General features: G+C 27.3%; 1 protein-coding gene across 4 annotated transcripts in view; it reads right to left on the bottom strand.

Annotated features, from left to right (window-relative positions):
* The window catches only part of LOC105843342 (uncharacterized), a 38,184-nt gene that overhangs the window by 12,151 nt on the left and 233 nt on the right, over positions 1 to 25,800 (bottom strand). For 2 of the 4 annotated variants that reach the window (XR_010644353.1, XM_065820327.1), the window contains exons 2-13: positions 18,845 to 18,884; positions 18,324 to 18,398; positions 14,307 to 14,406; positions 12,852 to 12,915; positions 10,089 to 10,167; positions 9,583 to 9,642; positions 8,665 to 8,707; positions 8,490 to 8,572; positions 7,721 to 7,742; positions 5,767 to 5,783; positions 4,931 to 5,076; positions 4,449 to 4,648 (exon numbers count right to left, since the gene is read on the bottom strand). Coding sequence is in view for 3 of the 4 variants with exons in the window: in XM_065820327.1 (XP_065676399.1) it covers positions 4,449 to 4,648; positions 4,931 to 5,076; positions 5,767 to 5,783; positions 7,721 to 7,742; positions 8,490 to 8,572; positions 8,665 to 8,707; positions 9,583 to 9,642; positions 10,089 to 10,167; positions 12,852 to 12,915; positions 14,307 to 14,406; positions 18,324 to 18,398; positions 18,845 to 18,884 (929 nt within the window). In the remaining variant the exon portion in view is untranslated. Of the gene's footprint in view, positions 1 to 3,479; positions 4,272 to 4,448; positions 4,649 to 4,930; positions 5,077 to 5,766; positions 5,784 to 7,720; positions 7,743 to 8,489; positions 8,573 to 8,664; positions 8,708 to 9,582; positions 9,643 to 10,088; positions 10,168 to 12,851; positions 12,916 to 14,306; positions 14,407 to 18,323; positions 18,399 to 18,844; positions 18,885 to 25,800 lie in introns of those variants that run through there. The other 2 variants (XM_065820328.1, XM_065820329.1) reach the window with 2 other exon arrangements.

Here is a 25,800-nt window from a genome sequence, read left to right as displayed (position 1 = left end):
AAAAAACAAAAATATTTCTAATCGTTAAAACAATATTGTATTTGTATTTGCAGTTTGTAATTAATTTTCTTTTTTTTACATTTTAATATTAGACAAAATAAATTTTAAATAAAGTTTCTCAGAGTTTATACATTGAGGCAAGTCTTGAGCAACTTTTATTGCTCTATCAGCACGTATATTACTGCACTGGATGTTTGCAATAATTGATGGTTCTTTAGTCCAATGCGTTTTCAAACAAGTAAGAGCTTTCTGGCAGTTACCAACTTTTTTGGTATCTGCCAGATCACTAAAATCATTTTCATTAAAAATATGTTCCCCAAACCATATTTTGTGCCAGTTACCACTAACAAAATTACAAACTACTTCAAGTTGCTCTCTAGATGAGTTAACAAGAAAATAACTTAAAAATGCCTAAATTGCTATATTTTTTTTTTTTTGGAAAATATCCATTTTCTTTATAAACACATATGCTTTGCATAGATTGTAAAGCAATTTTATATCATCTCTCTATCCTAAAATTTTGTAGTTTAAGGAAGGACCACTGTTATCAAATGTTTCGACAAGAATTTTGTAATTTTCAAAAATGAATTTAATAAAAGAATAGTGTCAGGTAAGGTAGACTTTTCAGGACATAAAGAATCAATAAACAACTTTAAAACTCTGTCCAGAACATGATGTTGACATAAAACATACTGTGGATTATCAAATTCAAAGTCACTAAACTTTTTTTAGTCTAGTAACTGTACAATTTTTTTTACTAGTTTTAACAGCAGTTGTATCTGTTATAATCATTTCTATTCATTTCCAAAAAATCAAGAGTCAATAATTTCAACCAATCCATTAAAAATCGTGCTTTAACATCTTTTAAGGCAACAGTTGATTTTACTTCTTTTGTACCATTTTTCAGAACTACTACTTGGTGTTCATTATAGTTAAAATATTTTCCATCAAAATGGAGGCACCAGTTTTCATTTAAAAAATTTTTTATGACATTTTTAAGCTTTTTGCTTCTCTCATAGTTGCCTATGAGAGACGCAAAAAACTTAAAACACTAGTCTCAATAACCATAGTATCAGAATCAGTATTAATATCTTCTGTAGATGAGTTTTCGTTTTGGATGTTTCTGATTCTCTTTGATGGATGAACTTTTGTTGGGTCAGCTACTTTATTAGAATAATAGCCTGCTCTTCCTTGTGTTTCTATTTGCATATTGAAAAAATTTTTGTCTTTACTTGTTAGCCACACACCTTTCAAATCAATGATATCAAACAATTGAGTAAAAGAAGTGTTAACTGATTTTTTTGATTTTCTTAAATATTTATCATAATCTGTTAATTAGATTTTTTTACTTTACGATTAACAGATTGCTTGATAATGTAGGAAATGAAAACTTTTGCCACAATTCTCTCAGTTCTAAGCAAATTATTTTGATTCGATTTAACTTAGACTTTTCTAAACACACAATTGATTTGAATCTTCTAACTGATCAAAATGTCCATACTGACTACACATTTTCTAGTAACATTGTGAAATCTATTTTTTTCTTAATTCTTTGTCCAATTTTACTTTTTTTTGTTAATTAAATTCTTTGATTGCTTATATGACATTCTAAAAAAATAAAGTGTTATTGTAATTATTCCATTATATTAAAAAGACAAATATTTGAAAAATATACGTTTTCAAAATGAAATTTAATTAACTTTGATTTGCTTGAAAGGTAATATTACAAATATATTATGATTTATTATTATTTGTTAATGTTTTCAGAGATAATTTTTAGTGTGTATTTATTCTGTTTTGTGATTTATTATATATATATATATATATATATATATATATATATATATATATATATATATATATATATATATATATATATATATATATATATATATAATATGCCCACAAAATATAATATATTATCTTTTCAAATAGCTTAACATTAATGTGTGATTGCTGTGGTGGGTGACTTTTTTTAAAAATCAAATCAAACAACAAATAAATTCAAATAATATACATAAATACTCATCCACTAATGCTATAGTGTTTCAAAAATTTCATAAAAAGTATTACAAGTCAACACCCTAATATATACATATATATATATATATATATATATATATATATATATATATATATATATATATATATATATATATATATATATATATGTATATGTATATATACTGTTATTTAGGTGCCCAAAGAAGACCTAACGGTCTTGTCACAGAGCACCGCGGAAGTGCATTTAACCAGAAAGTTCACGCCTCCTTCCTTACCGTGACGCGAAAATATGTCCAAGGCTCGTTTCGAACCTGGATCTCTTGCTTATAAAGCAAGCGCTCTAACCACTGCGCCACGGCCGCAATATATATATATATATATATATATATATATATATATATATATATATATATATATATATATATATATATATATATTTGAATTGTCCAAAATTTAGTACATGCTTAAGTCCATTTTCTATTCAACAGGTACTTAACATTGTTTTAAAAAAATTTCTTTGAAATTTGAAAACTTAGTACTCAAATAAAGGGAAATTTTATATAAACACACAAAAAAAATAATTTTAGTAAAAGATATCAATAAACTTATAGAAATTCCTGTTTTTTATTTTTGATAAAAAAAACTGTAGTTTTTCACATTAAAAACATCGAGTTGTGATTTTCTATCTAAAAGGGGTTTTAAGGCACCATAATATCTATATATACATAAATATATATATAGGGAGAAAAGATATCTTTAAACTATTGAGTGATTTCTTCTTGTTCTTCTTGTTGGTAATCAATTATGATTAAGCTCTTCATACAGGGGGCAGAAATAAAACCTTAGTTGCCCATTTAACCTTTAAACCAAATTAGCAAAATGGAAAAAATGTTCCCTTTGCCATAACATAAAGTCTAAAATCCTTGAACAACAAAGCATGTTGAAAAATTTTGCAAATGTCCTGACATAGTACTATATGAAAATGTTAAGAAGTAAAAAAAATGCAGATATGAAAATAAATTATGAATAAATTACAATCCATCAGACGAAGGCGGTCTGGAAAACATAGTAAATAATAGTAACTCAAAATTTTTAAATTTAAATTATAACAAATAAACAATGTAATACTAAATTACTACACAATATACAAATGCTCAAAGAAATAATATTAGATTGGCATGGTATTATATGCTGATATATTAACGTTATCAAAATTAAAATGGTAATTTATTTTATAGGGGGTCGTCCATAAATTACGTCACGCAATTTTTGACCCTCAACATTGTCACAAAATCGTAACACTTAAGAAACAAGTTTTGTATGAGTCGTAACAAAACCACAACCTCCCTCCTCCCTAATTTGTGGATGACCTTTAGGATAGGAACACTTTCTATAGATAATGGGAGTATCACAGTTGTTAGGAAGTACAACATGACAAACAAACATTCCCATGTATGCCTAGATTTATAACTAACTTCTCGCTAATTTAATTTTTTATTAAAAATTAAAGTTAAATTGGTTTTTATACATGTAATTATGCTTTTAATAATCGTATACTAAAAATATACTAGAATAAAAGAAATTTTTTCCTAATTTTATGCAAAAAAAACAAAACAAAAACATCTTTTTGACCCAAAAAAATACACTAGGAAAGAAACACGTTTTTTTGCAACTCTAGGCATGCAACCAAGAAGTTCCTGGAATCCTTTTCAAGAAAATACACTCTCTCCAAATTAAATGAAGATTGGTAAATGCCATTGATGTGTTCTTCAAATCCTATTATTGATTTGAGAACACCATAACAACCTAAAAAGGAAGAATTACCTGATGGTGTGCTGGAGCTTTTAAAAGAAGTACTTATTAATAATTTTGTGTAAAAATATAGTTTTGTTGTTGCTACAATGCTGCTGCTTGAATTGCGTTTTTGCTCAGTTTTTCAGTTGTTTTTGTTTCATATGTTTCTTAGTGAGATGATTTTTTAAATTTTTTTATTCATAATGTTAAAATTTTCTTTATTTAACTAAGTTAATGTGTAGTTGTTTTGGAAATGACTCGTCATGCTAAAAATCCATCGTTGAGTATTTTCTCTTTAGTGTATGGCAGCATAACATCCAAAATGATGTCCTTGTACATAATTTTGTGCATTATGACGTCAATCAAGTGGATAGAACCAACACAATCTCTATAAAAGCAATCCAAAACTAAGTACCACTGATTACCACATTGGACAATGATTTGTCTCAAACATTCAGTAAATTCTTTAAAATCTGTAAACAGGTTGGTTTCATTTAAAGAAAAGTTATAAAAAAAAAAAGATAATTTGTAGTGGAGTCTTATATAAAATACAACATGTCTAAAATGTCAAGTAAATAATATGCTTAGTAATGTTAAACTCAATTTAAATCAAACCTGTTTATTAATGGTTTTGGAAATAAAAATCTTACCACCATTTTTAAAAAAACAGAGTGATTCTTTTTCTTTTGAAAATAAATTTCCAACTGATAGGGTATTTGAAAGTTTCTTAGCTTTGTTCATAGATGAAAAATAACCGCATTTAGATCCAAGGTGTAAATAAATCTTTAGGCACTTGAGATTTATAATAGCACACTCACTTAAAATTTCAAATGCCAATGCATAATGTAACCTAAAACCAAACTTGAGGAAACTATAAATATCCTAAAAAGATACCATATAGACTTATAAAGTAAAAATAACTTATGAGATACCATGTAGACATAAACTACAAATAAATTATGAGATACCATGTAGAACTATAAAATACATATAACTTATATTATGCAATTTCATGATATAAATAAAACAGTATAAGCAAGTATGATATAAGATAATATGTAAACATGCAAACTACAAATAGTTTATTAAGTTGATAAATGATAATTTTTCACACTTGACAAATTTAATTTACCAGTTCTTGCTGTCATAGGCAATACAAGATAGATTTTCTTCTTTGAAATGTAAAAAATCATTCAAGTTTAATCTAGCTTTTCTTGACACAATCTTCCATAAGTGAAGACAATGGAGTAAAAATGGGTTAAGCTTTTTTGGTTCATTCTGAAAAATTATAAATTAAGAGTGCATATAAAAGAACTTAAAATACTATATACTCCTTCGTGATCTAGATGAAATGAAAACAGTCTATTTCTATTTAACCAAGATCAAATTTTGTATAAAATAAAGATGTAGTAGAAAGATAATAAAGTAAAAAAAATATATATATAATGTTTTTAATTTAAAACTGTAGAATTAATTCCTGGAACCAATTATATTTTAGCCTAGAATTTTTTATTGCCTCTTTAAAACTTTGAGTTCAAAATTAATAGTTCTGTACTCAATTATCTTGACTCTCTTAAGAATTCATACACCTGATAAAGTGCAGAAGGAGTAGGTGATTTTAAATGGATGATGATAAACAAGCATATGCAATAATTTTTTGATGAGGTATTGATATATTAGTAGAGAGAAAACTTTGTAAACAAGAAGTACCAAGTTCAATTTCTACCATGCCCCTGATAGTAATGTGCTCAAATTGTTTGCGCAGAGCAGCAGCTTTGTTTTTCAAGGTTTATATAAGGTTAAGAAAAAGGTATATAAACATTTTAACCAAAAAAAAAAGCAACCTTTTCAACCAGATTTAGGTGGTAAAAAGAGTAAAATACATATACATAATAAAAATATATACATATACATGATTTAAAAAAAAAAACTTTAATCATTTATCTAAAGGAAAACAATTGAACTCACATTTTTCCACGATTTATCTAAAGAAAGAAACAGTGTAAACAGCTATAACTTTATATAAGTTGTAATCTTTTATAAACTTAACCTCAAAAAGAGTACTTTAAAACTACAGTGCATTAACTTTGGATAAATAAGGTAATTTGGGGGTGAATAGGGAAAATTTAAAGAATATTGTTTCTCTTTTGTTTTATATTGAGTTATATAAGTTAAAAAAAACATTGAAAACTTTGAGCAAATTATTTTTATATATTGTTGTGTTGAATGACAATTTTTGTGTACATTATTTTCATTTTTTATGTTTGCTATTACCATTAAGAGGTCAATAAATACTAAAATAAGTTTTTTTTTTTTGAAGAAATCAGACGTTTAAAGCTGTACCAAAAAAATACCAACATAAACTTAATTTCATTTTTTAATAAATAATCAAGATAAAGATTTTAACATTTTCTTGCATTAATAAGTTTTTTTTTTAAATTTTTTGCATTATTTAATTAAAACTGCATTATTTTTAACAAGATTATCTGTACCTGTTGCTTCTCAAATGACAAGTATATGGTTAAGATTGTTTTCATAAATAATTGGATACATCGTAACTATAATAAAGCCAAAAACACAATTGAATTTAAAATTATTTTACATTATATCTGTTAGTTCAGAAGCAGATGAAAATCCAAAACTGCAGCTTGTTTGCTTGATATTGTAATAAATAATAGTTCTACTTCAGTTCAGACTTTAAGAAATAATAAATTAACAAAAATTTTTTTTAGCTTTATATTACAGATAATTCAAGTAAAAATTTTGTGTAAACTTGTGATTGGTAATTATGGTAGGTGTTGCTTTTTCATGTAATGATGCAAAATATAAAATATTGTTATTTCACACAAAAACAAGCTAGCAACTAAATTTTATATGAAACAATGTTAATTACAGAATAAAAAGTTTGTTATCCATGCATATTTTCATCAATAATTATTAAGGTCAATGTTGCCAGAACTTGATACACATTTAAATGCCAACTTGTCATTGCAACATGTAACTCAGCATTTTGATGTATAATATTTTAAACTTTTAGCTTTGCCAAAATTTGAAAATATATCAGGTTAAAATTAAAATTTAAAATCCATCAGGTTAAACATTTAGAAGGCTTGATTAAATACATTTATTAAATTGATTACATAGATTTATTGAGAATTTTAAAAACAACTCGATTACATATATTTATTAAAATTTTAAAAACAACTTGATTACATAATTTGTTAAAAGTTTAAAAAGAGCTAGATCACATACACTTATTAAAAGTTTAAAAAGGATTTGATTAGGGGTCGTCCATAAAGTATGTACACTTTTTTCAACTACCCAACTCACCCCGCATTTTGCAATATGCTTTTTTGAGTACCCTCCACCTCTCTAAAAGTACCTACGCTTTTAACCTATTTGTCTAACATTTTATGATATTTTTTTAAATTTAAGGTCTCCTTTCTTTTATAATTCACGCACTGCCCTCCCATCTCATATACACCATTTGCAGACCTCATCTTCCCCTCTGAGCGTATGTACTTTATGGATGATCCCTTACATAGATTTATTGAAAGTTTCAAAAGAACTTGATTACATGCATTTAATTAAAAGTTTAAAAAAGTTTATCACTAATATTTGTTAAAAAATAATATCTAACTTATACAAATGCAATCAAAATTTATTTAAAAGCAAATACTTTGTTAAATGCTATAATGTTCTAATGTCATAAATCTAAACTCTTCCAAAAATATACCAAATTAACATTCTATAACGCCACCTGGACATTCTTGTTACCACGGTGACATTCTATATTGCCACCTGGCAACACTGATTAAGGCCTAATGATTACAAAAACTTTCCTGATCTTACTTTTCCTTGTTTTTAACCTCACTGCCCCTATTCACCCCAAGTTAGAGTAGTTTTAAAAAATCTCATTAACCTGTTTGTCCTATCTCAGATATCTAAAAAAAGGAAAAAACACTTCAATACACAATAAAGATTCAGAAACAAAACATAAAACAAACAAGACATAAAACAAGTCACGAAACAAGCACAAAATAAAATCTAGATATTGATTTAAAATTTACTGAATAATAGGACTCAATGTTATAAATAATGATAATAATTTAAACTAAATATTAGAAGTGAAAACTTATGCATTAAATATTATTCTCCATACAACTCCTCTTCATATTTTATAATACATCATATATACATATACACAATATATATATATATATATATATATATATATATATATATATATATATATATATATATATATATATATATATATATATATATATATAATGCAGTGCAGCGATCAACTTATTTCTTCACACAATGGCTTCATTTGATAAAGTTTGTGATTTGGAGTTAAAGAGTTAAGAGAAAGGGTTGTAACCACAATAAAGCCTCCCTGGTATAGTGGCCTCCTTGACTATACTAGCCTCCCTGACTATAGTGGCCCTCTTGACATTGCAAAGGTGAATAACATTAAAAAAGTATATATATCACAGTATCAATTTCAACAAAACACAACATAAATAATATAAAAGTATTTATGTTATGTTTAAAAAAAAAAAGAAAGCTTTAAATACTTATGTTATTTGTGCCATTGTTGAAATTTTTTTCATGTAGTTAAAAAAGAGTAAAAAACTGATAAAATATAAATTATAAAATTAAATCTGACCACCAATAAAACATACAATATTTGGAAGATTCATAAGATCTATATCTTCATATTTTTTATAATTTAAGTCTTTGTAATCCTTTACCAAAACATAAATATCTAAATGAATACCAAGGGTAATTTAAAAAATATAACAAATATCTCCATAATACAATCAAAAACAGAAAAAATACAATTAGAAAAAAAACAACCTTTATTTAACAAATTTAAATCATTCAATGCAAGATTAAACTCCTGAAAAATTAAGAAAATTTTAAAAGAAGTTAGATTTAAAACATATCATGTAGCATGTCAATATAGAACAATGTTATGTTTTATTAAAAAATAAATTTCAAACAAAAAATCGAAAAAAATTTCTACAAAAATTATGTTGATACCTATTGTGTAAAATCATCATCATCATCATCATCATCATCATCATCATCATCATCATCATCATCATCATCATCATCATCATCATCATCATCATCATCATCATCATCATCATCATCATCATCATCATCATCATCATCATCATCATCAAAATTATCATTATCATCAAAATCATCATCATCGTCATTATTATCATCATTATTATTATCATCATCATCATCATCATCATCATCATCATCATCATCATCATCATCATCATCATCATCATCATCATCATCATCATCATCATCATCATCAAAATAATCATAATCATCAAAATCATCATCATCGTCATTATTATCATCATTATTATTATCATCATCATCATCATCATCATCATCATCATCATCATCATCATCATCACCATCATTATCACCATCATCACCATCAGCAGCATAATCATTATCAGCATCATCTTTATAGTTATTGTCATCCTTATCATCTTTGTCATCACCATCATCAATATCATCATCATCATCACCATTATTACCTATTTACATGGGTATAGTCCAAGAAAAAGTAGTTAGTCACACTTCCATGTGACTTAGCAATCTTTTTTTTTATCTTTTCACAAGAACTGAAAAAAAGTGAACATTTACAGACTCCACAGAAAAACTCAAAAAACATTTTTGGACATTATGAGGTTTTATTAGTTTGAAAATATGCTAACTCCAAATAAGATAAAAAAAAAAAATAACCTCAGTTAGATCTCCAATCAAATAATGATAATACAGTCTCATAAATATCATATTACATGCCTAAAATAAAAACCTCAAGCTAACAAAAATAAAAATTGCTAACAAAAATACAAAACTGTAACAAATATCCAAACTTTGACTAGGACATTAAAATCATAGATCAATTAAAATTATAGACTTATATTTGACTAGCTATATAATATAACATATATAGCATATATGTTATATAGCTAGTCAAATATAAGTATATAGTATATATAGTCATATATGCATATATTACTTAAATAACATATATAGCATATAGATTTATTACTTATATCAACATATGCTGCGTGAATTTTCAAAAGGTGCTAACACCAAGTAGTTTGATTTTAAGAAATCAATGTAAAAAAATTTTTTTTTTTTTACAACTTAGCACCTTTTGAAAATTCACTCCTCATATATAGCATATAGACATTACTTACATGAATATATTTAGCGTATATATACTCAATGAGATTACTTACATCAACAAGAAGTAGTTTTAATTCAGAATCAACAAATTTGATCAAAAGTTTTAAAAGCATCAGACCTATATCAAATAAGCTAAAAAATAAATGTAACAATTAAAATTTATTTTCATAATATGTAAGTAAAATCAACAATCTTTCATTCAAATCAATCAACCATCCTGCATTCAAATCAATCAGCCATCTTGCATTCAAATCAATCAACCATCTTGCATTCAAATCAATCAACCATCTTGCCTTCAAATCAATCAACCATCTTGCAAATAATGTTTTTGTCACACTTTTTCAAATATTGGAAAACTTTACAACTTTGATGACATAGTTGTACAATTTTTACAGTTTGTAAAACAAAACATTTTGTAACACAACTACATAAAGTACAACTATGCAGAACACAACTATGCAGAAAAAAACTATGCAAAACACAACTATGCAGAACACAATTATACAAAACTCAATTATGCAGAACACAACTATGCAAAACACATCTATGCAGAAAACAACTATGTAAAACACAATTACACAGAACACAACTATGGAAAACACAACTGCAAAACACAAATATGCAGAACACAACTATGCAAAACACAATTACGCAGAACACAACTATATAAGGGTTATATTACTACAAAGTAAAAGAAAAACAACTATTTGTTTTCATCGTTTAATTTTTTAGTTTTAACAAATTTAAAATAAGTATTAAAAAAAAAGATGTAAAAAATTGTTTTTTTTACTTTTAAATTCCATCAAATTTTTGTTTCAATTCACTTTCATTATTTTCTTTTCAAAAAAATTCAAACCCATCAATTTTTGAAAAAATCAAATTCAATTCTTCTTTTCAATTCAAACCCATCAACTTTTGAAAAAATCAAATTCAATTCTTCTTTTCAATTCAAACCCATCAATTTTTGAAAAAATCAAATTCAATTCTTCTTTTCAATTCAAACCCATCAATTTTTGAAAAAATCAAATGTATTTTATATCTTTTAACAATGTGTTTTATCATTTAAGACATACATTTGTTACTGACAGACAAACATTAGTTACAAAACTTTGGCTTGAGGCAAACACATGATTTGGCAATTGGAACAAAAATACCCTCAAAAACGATAGCAGTAAATCTGAAATACGATCATAATTTATAATTAGATTTCAAATTTCATCAAAATATATTTTGGCATTAAAAAGAAATGCCATATCAAGTTTAAAACTCTCTTTTTCTTGAACATTTTATATTTTTAGAAAAGAGTCAAAAAATAAAAACTTATGCAGTTTTTAATTAATGTTTTAACAGCTTCTAACTCCTGTCAAGCAACTGGAAAGAGTAGTTTAAAAAAACCTGAAGTAAAAATAATTTCAAATGGAAACCTCAAAAAGAACAGAAGCACAATGTTAAATGACACAATCTAAACAACTTTTACTGATTTTACATACTATCGATAACAATTAAACAATAAGTTACCATCTGATTTTCAACCATTGGAAGATAAACAGATCATCCAGATCATATTTTTAAAATCTGGAAAACTGTTTAGGTAAAATATCTGGAAAATTGTTTAAGTAAATTATCCTGAAAAAATCCAGAATATATTTTCCCTTATTTTTAATTTTGTTTTTAGCTAAGTTGTTTTAAACTTTTTTTTAAACTTTTCTTAATTTTTCTACGAGTGATGAGTGAAAAAGCTTAAAAAAACAAATAAATTACAAAAGATATAGCTAAACTTGTATGTATGGAAAATATTTTAGATATTCGGAAAAACTAAAAATAAAAAATAATATCCAGAATTCCGGAAATATCAGGAATTCTGGAAATATCCAGAATACTGGAAATATCCGGAATTCTGGGAATACCCAGAAAAAGATAATCCCTGAAGATTTCATATAAATTCTTACTCCTGAGTGGATCACAAGAAATTTTACTTATAATTAAACCTAATGTATTTTACTTGCAAACTAAGTTAATAACTAGCCACTTATCAAAATTTTGATGTAAAAAGCTAAATCTAAAACCACTACTTCAGTCATTAGATTTTTATATTTTTTTGAAATTTTTTTGAAGGTTATTTATAATCTACAATTAAATTTTTAGATTATATTTACAATTAAACTTATAGGAAGTTTTTCATTGATATAAAACTATTATATCCATAATCAATAGTAAAACATTAATCAAAATTTTATATATATATAATATATGTTTTGATTATATATAATATATAATATTATAAACCTGATTTTTACTTTTATGATAGTTTGCCTGTATATAAAATCTGTTCTGAAATATTGGTACAAATAAAAAGTAATTTCAAATATTTGTAAAAGATAGATTGAAACAATATGGTGGTAATTATAAATTTTTATATTTTATATCATTAGATACTCAATTGTGGAATTTAAGTCACAACATACCTCTCCTAGCCTAGAAAATCCCATAAAGTAACAGCGCATGTAGAAGATTGTATTTGATTACAGCGTGATCATGCTGACCCTGATCCTGACCTGACCTAACTTGACAATTTATACTACCCAAGACTTGCTCTTGAGAACCCATGATGAACTAAACACTTGTTTTAAATAAGGCATTAAATACCTGAGACAACCAACTTTTTACAATATTACAATACCATATATATACATATACAATACCATCAAGACAACCAACTTTTTACAATAGATTTCTATTTATCATGCTGAATAAATATTATTAAAATTTATTAAGTTAACAATACACAGAAAAAAGAAACACATCTAAAGACATACCTTGTAATAAACTGACGAGTTAGTGGACAACTGCAAAATGAATCTTTTAAAAGCACTATGGACTCTGTAAATAAATAATAACAATAAACTTTATGAATAGATAAAAGTAGAGATGCCATGAATATTCGGTGACTATTTGGTATTCTGCTAATTCTGCTACTTTTTTTACTTTTCCGTATTCAGTCGAATATTGCAAACTTTTCTGCAAAGTACCAAATACCGTAATGAAAAAAACGCATAAAATAAAATTACAAATAACCATTACTTTTATATTTTATTATAAGAAATAATTACTTAACATATACTCATTACCTATAGTTATGATTAAAACATTTTCATTGTTTGATGATAGCAAATTACTGTGATTTCTCTCTCATTAATTATACAAATTACTGTGATTTCTCTCTCATTAATTATACAAATTACTGCGATTTCTCTCTCATTAATTATACAAATTTCCAAAAATAGCCATTCACTATGTCACCCAAAAACAATAATAAATTTTTATCAAATTCTGTTAGGACAATGTTTTGCATTTCCTGACCACCACTTTTATTTAACTTTTTTTCCACTTTTTTTTGTTTAATTAAAGTGAACAGTTTCATATAAAAACCATTTCATTTGCAACTAGACTTTTATTTTCTAAATCTTCATACGTGTGCATATTTTCTGTAGAGATTGATTTGATTATTTCATTAAAATTTCTTTTTCTTATGAAGTGAATCATCGCCAGTATTACTAAACACCGGTGATGGTTCATTGATGTCTTCAGCTTTTCACCTTGAAATTAGCTTGATGACTAGCTTTTTGCTGAGAAGGATAAACCTTTCACTAAAAAAGATGTGATGTGTGTCACACATCTTAATCTTTCTCAAAGCATTTAAATTTTTTTTTGTATCACATGTGGGAATTGATTTAATTACATGAATCTTGAAACATTTTGATCTTAATAGCCAAACTTAAAAATATTGACAAATTAAAATATTTTAAAATAAAATAAAACATTGTATATTAAATTAATGTGATTGGATAGCTCAGTTGGTTAGAGCATCAAACAAATTGTTAAAACCCAGACTGTTGTGTGATATGAGTTCAAATTCAGTCACCACCAACTCAATGATTGAGTAGTACTTTGGTATGCTAAAAATATTGGTCAATAACGAATGCTTCTTTAGATTAGTCTTAATGACTATTTGAGGCTGTTTCTTTGCTAAGTCAACAATATTTTCAGATATAAGAGCATTGTATAGCAAGTATATATATATACATAGTATATTGATTTAATTACATGATATTGATTTAATTACATGAATCTTGAAACTTCTTATACACCATTAATACATGCACGCCATTGTTATAGCTAAACTTTTTGCTTGTTTATATTTCCATGTCATTGCAAACTAAAACTATTGTTAAAAAAACAATTGAAAAAAAAAAAATGAAAAAAAAGTATACCTTTAAGTATTTTGAAATTTTTACACTGGCAAAGTTTCTTTAACACACTCCAAAATTGGATATATAATGATAGCTTTGGTCTTAAACCATTAAAGGTGCCCTTGAATATAATGTAGAATACAATCCAGATTAAAAAAACTACTAAATTATTTTTTTCTTCTTTGTATTTCAGTAAGAGAGTAATCTATTCAAGGACAAAATTCCTAAAAGAAAATCCTTCAGAACACAATCTCAAATTATTTTAAAAATTTCTTTTGTTAAAATGAAAAGCAGTAATTAAAGCTATATTCATAATTAATTATAAACTAATCATAATTAAATATATAATTATAATGTTATTATTATACTTTATGCGTAATTATGAATTCTGAAGATAACTATAGGTCTTTTTTTACAAATTTTTTTCTAACAAAACAGTAACAAAAATATATAAATCAAAATTTTTTATTTATGGCATGCAACATTTACAAACTAGGTCATATATTGTTTTTGGTCATTATTAATGAAACTTATACAAGCATACTTTAAAGTAGATTCAGTAATTATCAAAACTATATTACTTTTAATAATATTAATAGAAACCTTTTTGTGCTCATTAGAACTGGAAACTAAGAATACAATCCTCGTTTTCTGCCTGTGAGGGGCTTACAGAGCTTTTCATAGATTTGAGATCTACAGAGCAATTTTTATCTCATAGATCTTTTTGCAAAACTTATTCAATCTATTTATAGTGGAAATAACTTGAGTATTTTATTCTTGTATCTCATTGTTGATGGCTATTATCTTTTGATTTACTAAATCCAAAACATGCTTGACCTAGATATACATCTTTGACTATACTGTGTCTTTTAATATTTACTCAATATCAATAAATTTTTAATTAATTTATTTCAAAAAAATCAATAGAAAGAGAAACAATAACATTTCAAAAAGAAAAGTCGAAGGAAAAAGCAAAAATGTTGATGAGAGAACATAAGTTGAATGAATGAGATAACACAACATTTAATGAGATAGAATCAAAAGAATGATAAAATAATAATAAACAATTGAATATATTTGAATATTAAAATGAGACAAAAAATATGAAATCACTTAAAAAATAGCAACAAATAAAATACGCAACAATGATACAAAAAAGTAATAATAATAATGCTACAGTATAAGCAATACACAGAAGTAAACAATAATATAAGCAATAAATACGAATGCACAATAGTTTATTATATCTGTTCAATGTTAGCAACATTAAAACTTAAAAATATATTCCTTTTCAAATATATAGTTAATCTTTTCAAGTATATGTTCAATCTTTTCAAATATATATTCAATCTTTTCCAGACATATTTAACCTTTTTCAGACATATTCAATTTTTTTCAAACACATTCAATCTTTTTCAGACATATTCAATCTTTTTCAAACACATTCAATCTTTTTTAAATATATTCAATCTTTTTTAAATACAGCGTTCAAAATTAAAAATCACTCGTGGACAGTCAATTTGACCAGCTAACACATAGAATTGATGGTCAACTGTTTTTTAGGCTGGTCAAATAAAAAATTTCAAAATACATCATGACTGTTTGTAAAAACAATTTTTTTAACTCAGATTTTTTAACCTGTCAACTTGGACTATAATTTATTTTGGGAGGTCAAAACAATAATTTTGATCATTTCAGGTTTACCATTGATCGCCTGTTATTTTGTACACTGCAAATATATTTGAACTTTTGCACATATATTCAATATTCCTGGGGAAAACATGGCAAAACAGTTTTTATCTGAAAAAATATTGTTTATGTTTATATTCAACTCTGCATAATTTAAATAATTATTTAGAGAAAATATTTGTAGGTAGCTGCAGTTTCCTCTCTAATATTTACAATATAGAGAATTATAGCAAAGTTGCTTCTTTATTAGAGGAAACTTCTAATTTTCTTTGCACTCAAACTCAAAGCAAAAAAAGACTAACTGGGCTGGTTTTTCTAAGAATGCTCTTTCTTTTCTAAACAAGGTCCAAAAATGCATTGTAAATGTAGTCAAAGTTTACTTCTCCTAGCCTTTGCATAAGAAAGCAAATCCTACAAGGCAGAGGACAAGTTGTACTGGATTACAATTCAACAATAGCAGGGTGATGACCTAACCTGATTTATTACACTCTAACCTGAATTTATTTTAGAAATCTTTAATTTTTAGAAATTTAAGGGTTGCTTGGCCCATGTAAACACCTTGTTTACAGAAGTGATTTAAAAAAAAGTCTTCCTGAGCAAAATCATTGTGAAAAATTCCAAATCTTTTCTTGTTGAATGTTTTTATCACAACACCTTTAAATGCCTGCAGCATTTAACACCTTTAAATGCCTGTACATACTTAAAAGTTGCAACTTTATTGCTAAAGTTTGCTGCCATACTACTTACAAATATTACATCGAAACTCATAAAACTAATTGCAATACAAACTTCTCTAACTTTCTCTAACAAAAGGCAAAAACATTTATTAAAAAAATGCAATGCTTATTAAAGCATGACAAGACTACTGGACTGGACAAGAAGACCTTTGAAACATTAAAGAACTTAACAATTTATATATTGGAGTTGCTTTGTTTTATTATGAACTTGTCTATTAAAACCTGTGCTTTTCCTAAAATATGAAAGGGAACGACTGAATAAGTGCAAATTTCATAAGTGTGAATGGCGTAGGTGTGAAGTGGCGTAAGTGCGAATCATTTACAAAAACTTGAACTGGTATAAGTGCGAATTTTTATAAGTGCACCAAATAAAATTGCAAATATTAGCATAAGTGTAAATTGGCATTTTGCACTTATGCCAATTGGCACTTATGCTAGTTTGCACTTCAGCCAATGTTAACAAATTCTTTAGGCGTACTAATGCCAGTACGCATTAATCCTGATTCGCACTTATGCCAGTTTTTGCAACTGCTTTGCACTTACGCCAGTTCGCACTTATGCCAATTCAAACTTATGCCATTGTTTGCAAATTCTTTTGTCACGCTTATGCTGATTTGCACTTATGCCAGTTTTTGCAACTGCTTTGCAATTATGCCGATTAGCACTTATGCAAATGCTTGCAATTACTTTTGGCACACTTACACCAATTCGCACTTATGCCAGTTCGCACTTATTCAGCCTTATGAAAGTCTTAATATTTTGCATTGTGAATTTTGATATTTTGCAAAATTTTTTTTTTTTAGAAATGTTAATTAGCCTCATGGTGAACTAACATAAAAAAAAAATGGTAATGGTAAAAAACATGGAATAATATATTTGATTGTGAATGATATTTAGTATTATATAGAGAGCATACATCGACACACTTAAATAGAGAGAACATGTGGCAAGAGCAGATACAATAACTGACTTAAATAGGGAGAACATGCAGGGAGTGTACATACATCGGGATAAAGGTTAGGGTTAGGGTTGGCATTAAAATTGCCAGTCCTAATCCAAATCCTGAGTCAATGTATGTACTCGCTTTGAATGTTCTCCCTACCTAAGTCAGTTGATGTATGTACAAAAAAACAACAAACAAATCAATAGACGATCAAATAAAACAAAAAAACAACAAAAAATAACAGGAAAAAGAAACAAAACAAAAAAATATAGACAAACACTTTCTAAATTAAAAACAATATAAACTTCCTAATAAGCAGAATTGCGGTTTTTAAATAATATTATTAAATTTAAAACAAAATCCAATTATTGTTGTCATTAAATAATAAGAAATCTTTTTATAATGATTAGTATTGTGGTAGTAATAATAATAATGTGAAACATTTATTTTGAAACATTTTCTTGGAATCATTATGCATTAAGCTAACAATATGAAAAAACTGTTTTGATCCAAAATTTTTACAAAGCTAAAGTTAGCCTGTCAACAATGTAGAATACAACCCTATGAAAACAATAGAGAAACTTTAAGTTAAATTTTAAAAACTTCTTTATAATACTTCATAACATATAATACTTAGAAAACCAATGAGAAATTTTGCTAAAAAATTACCTTGAACATTTGCAAGCTGGATAGCACTTCCGATTCAAGTTCAAAAACTTGACACTCATTTATTGCATTTTCAAGCTAAAAACACAAACTCATGTTAACAGTTTAATTAAATTGAAATTGAAAAAACAGTTTAATTTTAATTGAATAACAATAAATTTTTTTTAGTAAGACCAAGAGTGGTGTAGAAGTAAAGTGCTTGCAGAGCACTGCAACACAAGCAGAGCATATTGCAGCACACAAGAACACAAACAGAAAGTACTGAGTTCAATAACAACTAAATCCTTGGTTTATAAACAAGAGGTACTGAGCTCAACAACCACTTTGGTACAGGTCCTTGGTAGCACATTACTCAATTTCTTTCTCTGGGCAGCTGCCTTGCTCATCAAGATTTATATGATAATATATGCGCTATGACAGCCTACACTACTCTATTTTATTTTAAATATTTACAATTTAGTTAAAAATCCAAAATAATAAAATAATAATAACTCAATTTAAATAGAATTTAAAATTGTTCTAACCTTCTCAAGCAAGGTATTTACTTTGTCAATGTAAGAAGATCTAAATCATTAAGTTATACATACTATAAATCAATTAGCTAATTGTAATAAAAATGCATTTTAAAAACAACTAAACCAACTTCTTGGATTAAAATTTAAATATTGAAATTTAAAGTAAGCTAATATATGAGTTAATATTTTTGATGGTTAAATTAAATCAAATGAGTCTTTATTAATTTTTTAAAATAAAATTAAATCAAACTTCAAGTGATTAATCTTAGTTAACATTTGAATAAAATATTCAAAATAAAAATACCAAAAAATTGTAAGTCAAGATTTTTTTTTTACAAAAAAAAGTTTACTTTCAACAAGGTTGCAGACAACCACTATTAAAGTTTACAGTTCAAGAGCAAGAAAACAGAAGGTTCAAAAGTTGCAAACTATATGTATCAAAAAAACATAACGACAGGAAAAAATGCTAAAACGATAATGTTCACAAAAGTAGATAAAAAAGTTAATAAAAAAAGTAAAAAAAGACTAAACATAGACTAAAAATAATGTTTTCTAAATATAAACGAACGAGCAAAAAAAAGAAATTTTTTAGGCATAAATGAACACTAAAAATAGCAATTGCATATTGAATAACAAAAAATTGAATTTTGGTAAGAGATGATTGATCATATGAGTAGTAACTATGATAACACTTGTAGAAAAGAGAGAATTTTATGACAATATGGCTGAAGCTTAGCTGTTAGAATAGATCAAAGTTTATAATGCATTTTGAAACCTTGTCCTAAAGAAAAAAAGAATCACCAGAAGACAAAGCCCAAATATGATAGCAGTTTTTCATGCAACGACGGATAAGAATTTTGTAGATAATAAAAATCTAATTTTAACAGTTTTACAAAACTGTAAAAAAGATTGTTGTTTGGACTACAACCTGGAATTAAGTAATTACTCAAAAACTGTTAAAAAGCTGTAGAAAAGCTATGATTGAGAAATAAGCGATGGAAGTGTGAAGTGATTAGAGAACCTAAAAATAGAATGTGTTTGTCCCAATTGCAATGAAGAGTATTAAATTCAAAAAATAAAAAAAAGTAGCTCTTTGTAAATAGTTTTTAATGTTGGGAAGTAATATCAGAACAATAAATACAACAATAATATGAGAGATGTTTTAAGTAACATGAATAGCAGCTGCGTAACCATACCATAGGAATTCAACCTTAGGAATTAGGAAAAATGAGGTCGGCATTAATTTACCGACCTCAATCTTTTAGAGGTCCGCAGCAGGTCGGCAGAAAAAATTTGATACAAAGGTTATACCATAAAACATAGAAATGAGGTCAGCAATTTTTTGTCGACCTCAAACACTTATAGGTCGACAGTTAGGTTGGCATTGTCAAATGCTGACCCTAATTCTAATGGTTGGGAATTAGGAGTTGCACAAAAAAGTAAAAAACCATGTTGTTGTATAGTATAGTATGAATTGAAATCAACAAGAAGTAATTAACACATCCATGCCTTCCTAAATTAAAGAAATTAAATAGGAAGTATAACTTTCGGTATAGCGAAGAAATACAATGATATAAAAAAAGACTTTAGTGAGATATTTAGCTTACATGTTTTTGGTAAAATAGTTTGATTGGTCTAAATAACATCAAGAAAAATGAGGAGAAACAGGGCACAAGCTAAGATAAACAACACACAAATGTTAATAAATTGTAAAGGTAAGGTAACAACAAATTAAGAAAGTAAGTCATATAGGTTGTCAGCAAAGTCAAAAAGTTGACTACCTAGTAAAGTTGAGGTAAAAAATTTGAGCCTTAATGCCAGCATCTTAAGTTCACTAGTACGAAGGCCAAGACAAAAGATAAAGCAAAAATAATGGTGATTATAAATAAAAAAAAGCACATTAAAAAAATCACAGAATTCAAAAATGACTTGACAACAATTTTTTTTTTTTAAACATCTTCACTTCCAACAAGGCTGCAAGCAACCACTATCAGAGTTGGAAGTTACTGGGAAAAAAAAAGATAATGGTTGAAGGTAGCCTGCAAGTGTAGGTTCAACTATACTTAATATGCATTTTTGTATCTTGTCTAAAAGAGAAAGAGCATCATTCAAAGATCCACTCCAGATGGCAGAAAGTGGCAAGCACAGTAAAGAGATCCAACCTTAGCAGATGCTAAGTTTGCAATGGATTTAATATATGGTTTCCAAAAGAGATAGGAAGTAAGAGTTAATCTTAGAAGATAAAAGGTAGATAACTCATTTAGTACAATACAGTTCATAAATGTAGGAAGATCTAGATTGTTGTGATAACAATTAGCTGAAAAAAAATAATCAAGCAAATGGTTATCGCAAAGTTTTATCAGAGTTTAAGTTCACCAGCCATGCTGTAGCAAAAGTAAGATCCTTTTCAAGCTCAAATGCCCCCTCCTAGCAATTAGAGAGTGTTGGCTTCCTATTACGAAAACAATAACTAAGAGCAATAACCTTAACCTCTCCACATCTATCTGATGCTCAATAAAACCTATCAGTTATTACCATTAACAAATCAGCAGAAGAACAAGAAGATCAAAACCCATATTAATGATCAGAAAGTTATTAGATTCAAGATAAGAGATTAGGTGTTTGTTAATTAAAGACTCAAAAACTTGATATAATACCTGATATGATAATAAGAAGACTAATGGGATGGTAGTTAGATGAGTCAGATTGCTGTCTAGAATTTTTAATAATTGGGATAACAGATGCCGCTTTTCCAGCAGGCTGGAAAACAAGACTCTGATAAGCACTTGTTAAATAGTTTTGAAAGTATAAACGACAGCTCCGGAGAAAACTTTTGCAAGACTATAACAGGTATGTTGTCCAGACCACAAGCTGTAGAAGATTCTAAGCAGGAAATCAGTTTAGATACAGAAGATGGAGTGATACAAATGAAAAGCAATGGATCAACTGATTTGTTGGCTATATCAGGATATGATTAGTGGAATCAAGAGATGAGATTGATGAAAAGTTCTTAACAAATAATTCAGCTTTGTCTTTAGGTGAGGTAACAAAATCTGAACCATGTAGGAGAGGAAAAACAGATTTGCCATTATTATAGAAACTGTTAAAGATCCTCCAGAATTCTCTGGTGCCTAACTTTTGAGATGAAATACAAGATTTTGTGACTTAAGAATAGCAGGCTTTATTGTTAGACAAAACCTTTTTACAATGGTTTCTAGCAATGGTAAGCAGAGGTCAGTTTTCTGGAGTTGTTTTGGGGATAGATATGGAAGTAATGGTTACGATTGGAAATTGCAGCAGTACAATAAGAGGAAAACCATGAAGAAGATTGAGGCTTGAATTATATACGTCAAGAGGAAGTAAAAGATTCCATGAATCCAAGAAGTTACATAAGAAGCATATTTGTCAGCAGGGAGACTAAAGATTTCTAACCAAGGGCCATCACCAAGAAAACCACGGAAAGAGTCCAAGTCAGCTAGCAGTCAAGGTAGTTGTAAGAGGTATGATGGTAGGGGGATTCTGATAACGAAGAAGAATGAGATAATAATTTCAGAGTGAATGTGGAGAAATTGAGCAATGACTAGTATCAGAAACAAGTCATAAGTTGAGTAGAGAAGGTAAATTCGGATTCGGATTGTCTGGAAAGCGAGTTGAAAAGTTGACTATTTCTGTTAGAGATTATGAAAGGCAAAAGTTGTGGGCCTTAACACCTGCAGAGTCATGGACACTATAGACAAGCCATTCCGTGCAATTAAGTCACCAACAACAACAATATTAGCTGAAGGATATAGGGAAAGGGTTTGCTCAATTTGATCAGAAATAATACCAAAAAAAGTAGTCTTGAGATTAAGTAGAGCAATGTAGAACAAAGAGAAATGTGATAGAGTGATGTGGTGCTACACGAAAGCACAAACGAAAGAATAGTCTGTGGATTTAAAACCTAGTTTCCTGACAAATAGTTGAATTCTTAGGAATGTAAATGCCCAGGCCAAGCATGTGACTATTGGAGTCTTTACGAATTAAAAGTAGGTAACCATCAACACTAAGATCACAGGATAAGTCAGCCGAATTCAAATTAGTCTCACAAAAAGCAAGTAGGCCTGGTGAACTTTGCAAGAGATAAGACTCAACAGAAGAAAAGATACTTCGAAGACCAAGAATATTAGTGGCTGATAGATTTAGAGAACTTGTTGATGACAATGGTTTTTTGAGTTTTATAGTTTTTGATACTTTTGTCATTTTTTAAATTGGTTAAAGAACTTGACTCAAAGCACAGATAGTACTCAGTACACTATCAGTCCAAATATAACCAATTGCCTCACTACTATTAATAAACCCTAAGCGGTAACAAAGAGCTCCAAAACGTGGCCTCGAACAGGGACACCATCCACGCGCAACATGGTACTGTTAGTACTCTGATAATTTACAGCTGTTGATGAAATCAACATCTCTGATAGCTACCACAGAGTTTAGGAAAAAAACTGGAAACTATGTATTATAAATACATCTATGTCAGTCTAATAGATAAAGAAGGGTTGTGAAGCTGGTAAACAGATAGAATCTATTTGCCCTATAAGTTTTTGCCTTCTACAAGACAGTAGCCAGATACATTTAACATATGCCGGATTTCTAAAGATCAAAATCAACATCAAGCCATTTGCAGTCTATTTTATGAATGGTAAAGTACTTGATTAAGTTAAGGGAAATCAGGTCAAGTAATTCAGTTTTTTTTTAATTAACTGGATATTAAGTTTTAAATAACAGCCTACTTAAGTTTGTAGGATTCAGGTATATTCAGTTTGTGAGACAAAAGACAGCTAGACATTCTAGGTTTTTTTTATTGTTGCTAAACTTGGAAAAAAGGTAAAACACTACTAATTTTGGTGTTAAGTACCATTTGTTTCTTCTCATTAGAGTTGGTGCAGCATCAGCAAATAGAAGGTCTATGGCCCTATAGTTACAGTTTCTTAAACAAGTTCAAATCCTTAAAGGTTGCATCACAGCACCATCTCTGGTAGCATCTCTGCTACCAGAGGAGGAGTAAAGAATACAAATAATGCAGAGGAAGCATAAATATATGCTCAAGTCAAGCATGTGAGATTTGAAGTCTTTGCAAATTGGAGGATAATAACCATTAACACTGAAATCTAAAGATAAAACAGTCAATCTAAAATTAATTTGACAAAGAGCAACATTTGTTAAATGTTGAAGGAAAAAGGAAAGTAATATTGAAGGAATGTTGAAAGGTAAAATCCAATGGATGAATAATTACCTCAATGATACAAAATGTTTATAAAAGATAGATTGAAACAAATTGGTGGTAAAATGGTATTTTACATTTAAGAATTTTAAATGAAAGCTTTTGGAATGAAGTTACCTCATCTATATCACAAAAAAGGACTTTGTATTCAGCCTCAACAATGCAAACTAATAGTTGTAAAAAATATGTAGTTTTATTTACAAAATATATATATATATATATATATATATATATATATATATATATATATATATATATATATATATATATATATATATATATATATATACATATATAAATATATACACAGAGTTGTTAACAAGGCCAAAAGTAGCAAAAGGCCAAGGCTACATGTTACAAGGCCAAGGCCAAGACCAAGGCAAAAAGTTACAAGACCAAGGCCAAAAGTTACAAGACCAAGGCCAAGAGTTTTAAGGTCAAGACCAAGAATTAGAGTTTCAAGGCCAAGGCTTACGCAAACATTTTCAAGACCAAAGACTTAAATTTTTGCCTTACATTAAGGCCAATTATTAACAAATCTGTAGGTAACAATTGCTGTGACAATAAAACTACATGTTGTAAAAATAAACCAAGGTTATGCACAGAACTCAACGAAGTCAATAAGAAAATATACTTGAAGATAAATAAGAAAGCCGAAAAAAAAAATACATAAAAATAAAGAATGAAAAATTTTAATTCTTTAATTTCAGACATTTTTTTTAAAACCAAGGCTAATACAATCAAGGCCAAGGCTAAAACTTTCAAGACCAAGACCAAAGCCAACAGTTTCAAGACCAAGGTCAAGGTCTTAATTTTTGGCCTTAAGGCAAGGCCAAGGACTAACAACTTTGTATATACATATATAAATATATATATATATATATATATATATATATATATATATATATATATATATAAACATGTATATATATATATATATATATATATATATATATATATATATATATATATATATATATATATATATATATATATATATATATATATATACACATTTTCATTTTACTTTTAATTTTTTTGTTTTATCTAAATTTTGTTTTTTTAAAAAACTTGATTATTTAAAAATTTTTGGCACAAATTCCTTACAGAGTATAATACATTAAGTCTTATAGCCTTGTTTATATTTATCTAATAATGTGTCAAATAAATTTCAAGTTTTTAATTTATTTTACTACATGCATTTAGAAAAGAATTGACAAACAAATGACATCGATTACAGTTAATAGGAAGTAACCACTACCGTTTAAAGCTAACTTTTTGCCCACAGTTTTTTACCAGGTCCCTGTTAATAAAAGTAAATAAAACTGTTTAAGTAAATAAAGTAAAATAAAACTGCATAAGTTCAACGTTCTAATTTTAATGAAATCCTTTTTTAAAATATTGCATTTTAGCTATTTCTTATAGTTTACAACAATCTGATAATTGACCAACTTAAAAATTTCGTTTTACAATAGTTTATTTAAACAATCAACTACAATAGTTTAATGCCTAAACTAATAGGTTTAAAATTTAACAAGAAAATTTTGCTAAAATATTTGATATGTTTGATATTTGTAATTAATTTAAAGAGAATTGTATTGCAGAAGAAAGATCTAATTATAATTATAATTTTAGCAAAATCTAATATAACAATTTTTTTGTTATAAAATTGCATTTCAACTTTAATGTATTATAACTTCGTTCC

The sequence above is a fragment of the Hydra vulgaris genome, chromosome 15, assembly GCF_038396675.1.
Source record: "Hydra vulgaris chromosome 15, alternate assembly HydraT2T_AEP".
NCBI classification, from domain to species: Eukaryota; Metazoa; Cnidaria; class Hydrozoa; order Anthoathecata; family Hydridae; genus Hydra; species Hydra vulgaris.
Note: the sequence above shows the minus strand (reverse complement) of the source record. Positions and strands in the feature narration are given on the sequence as shown.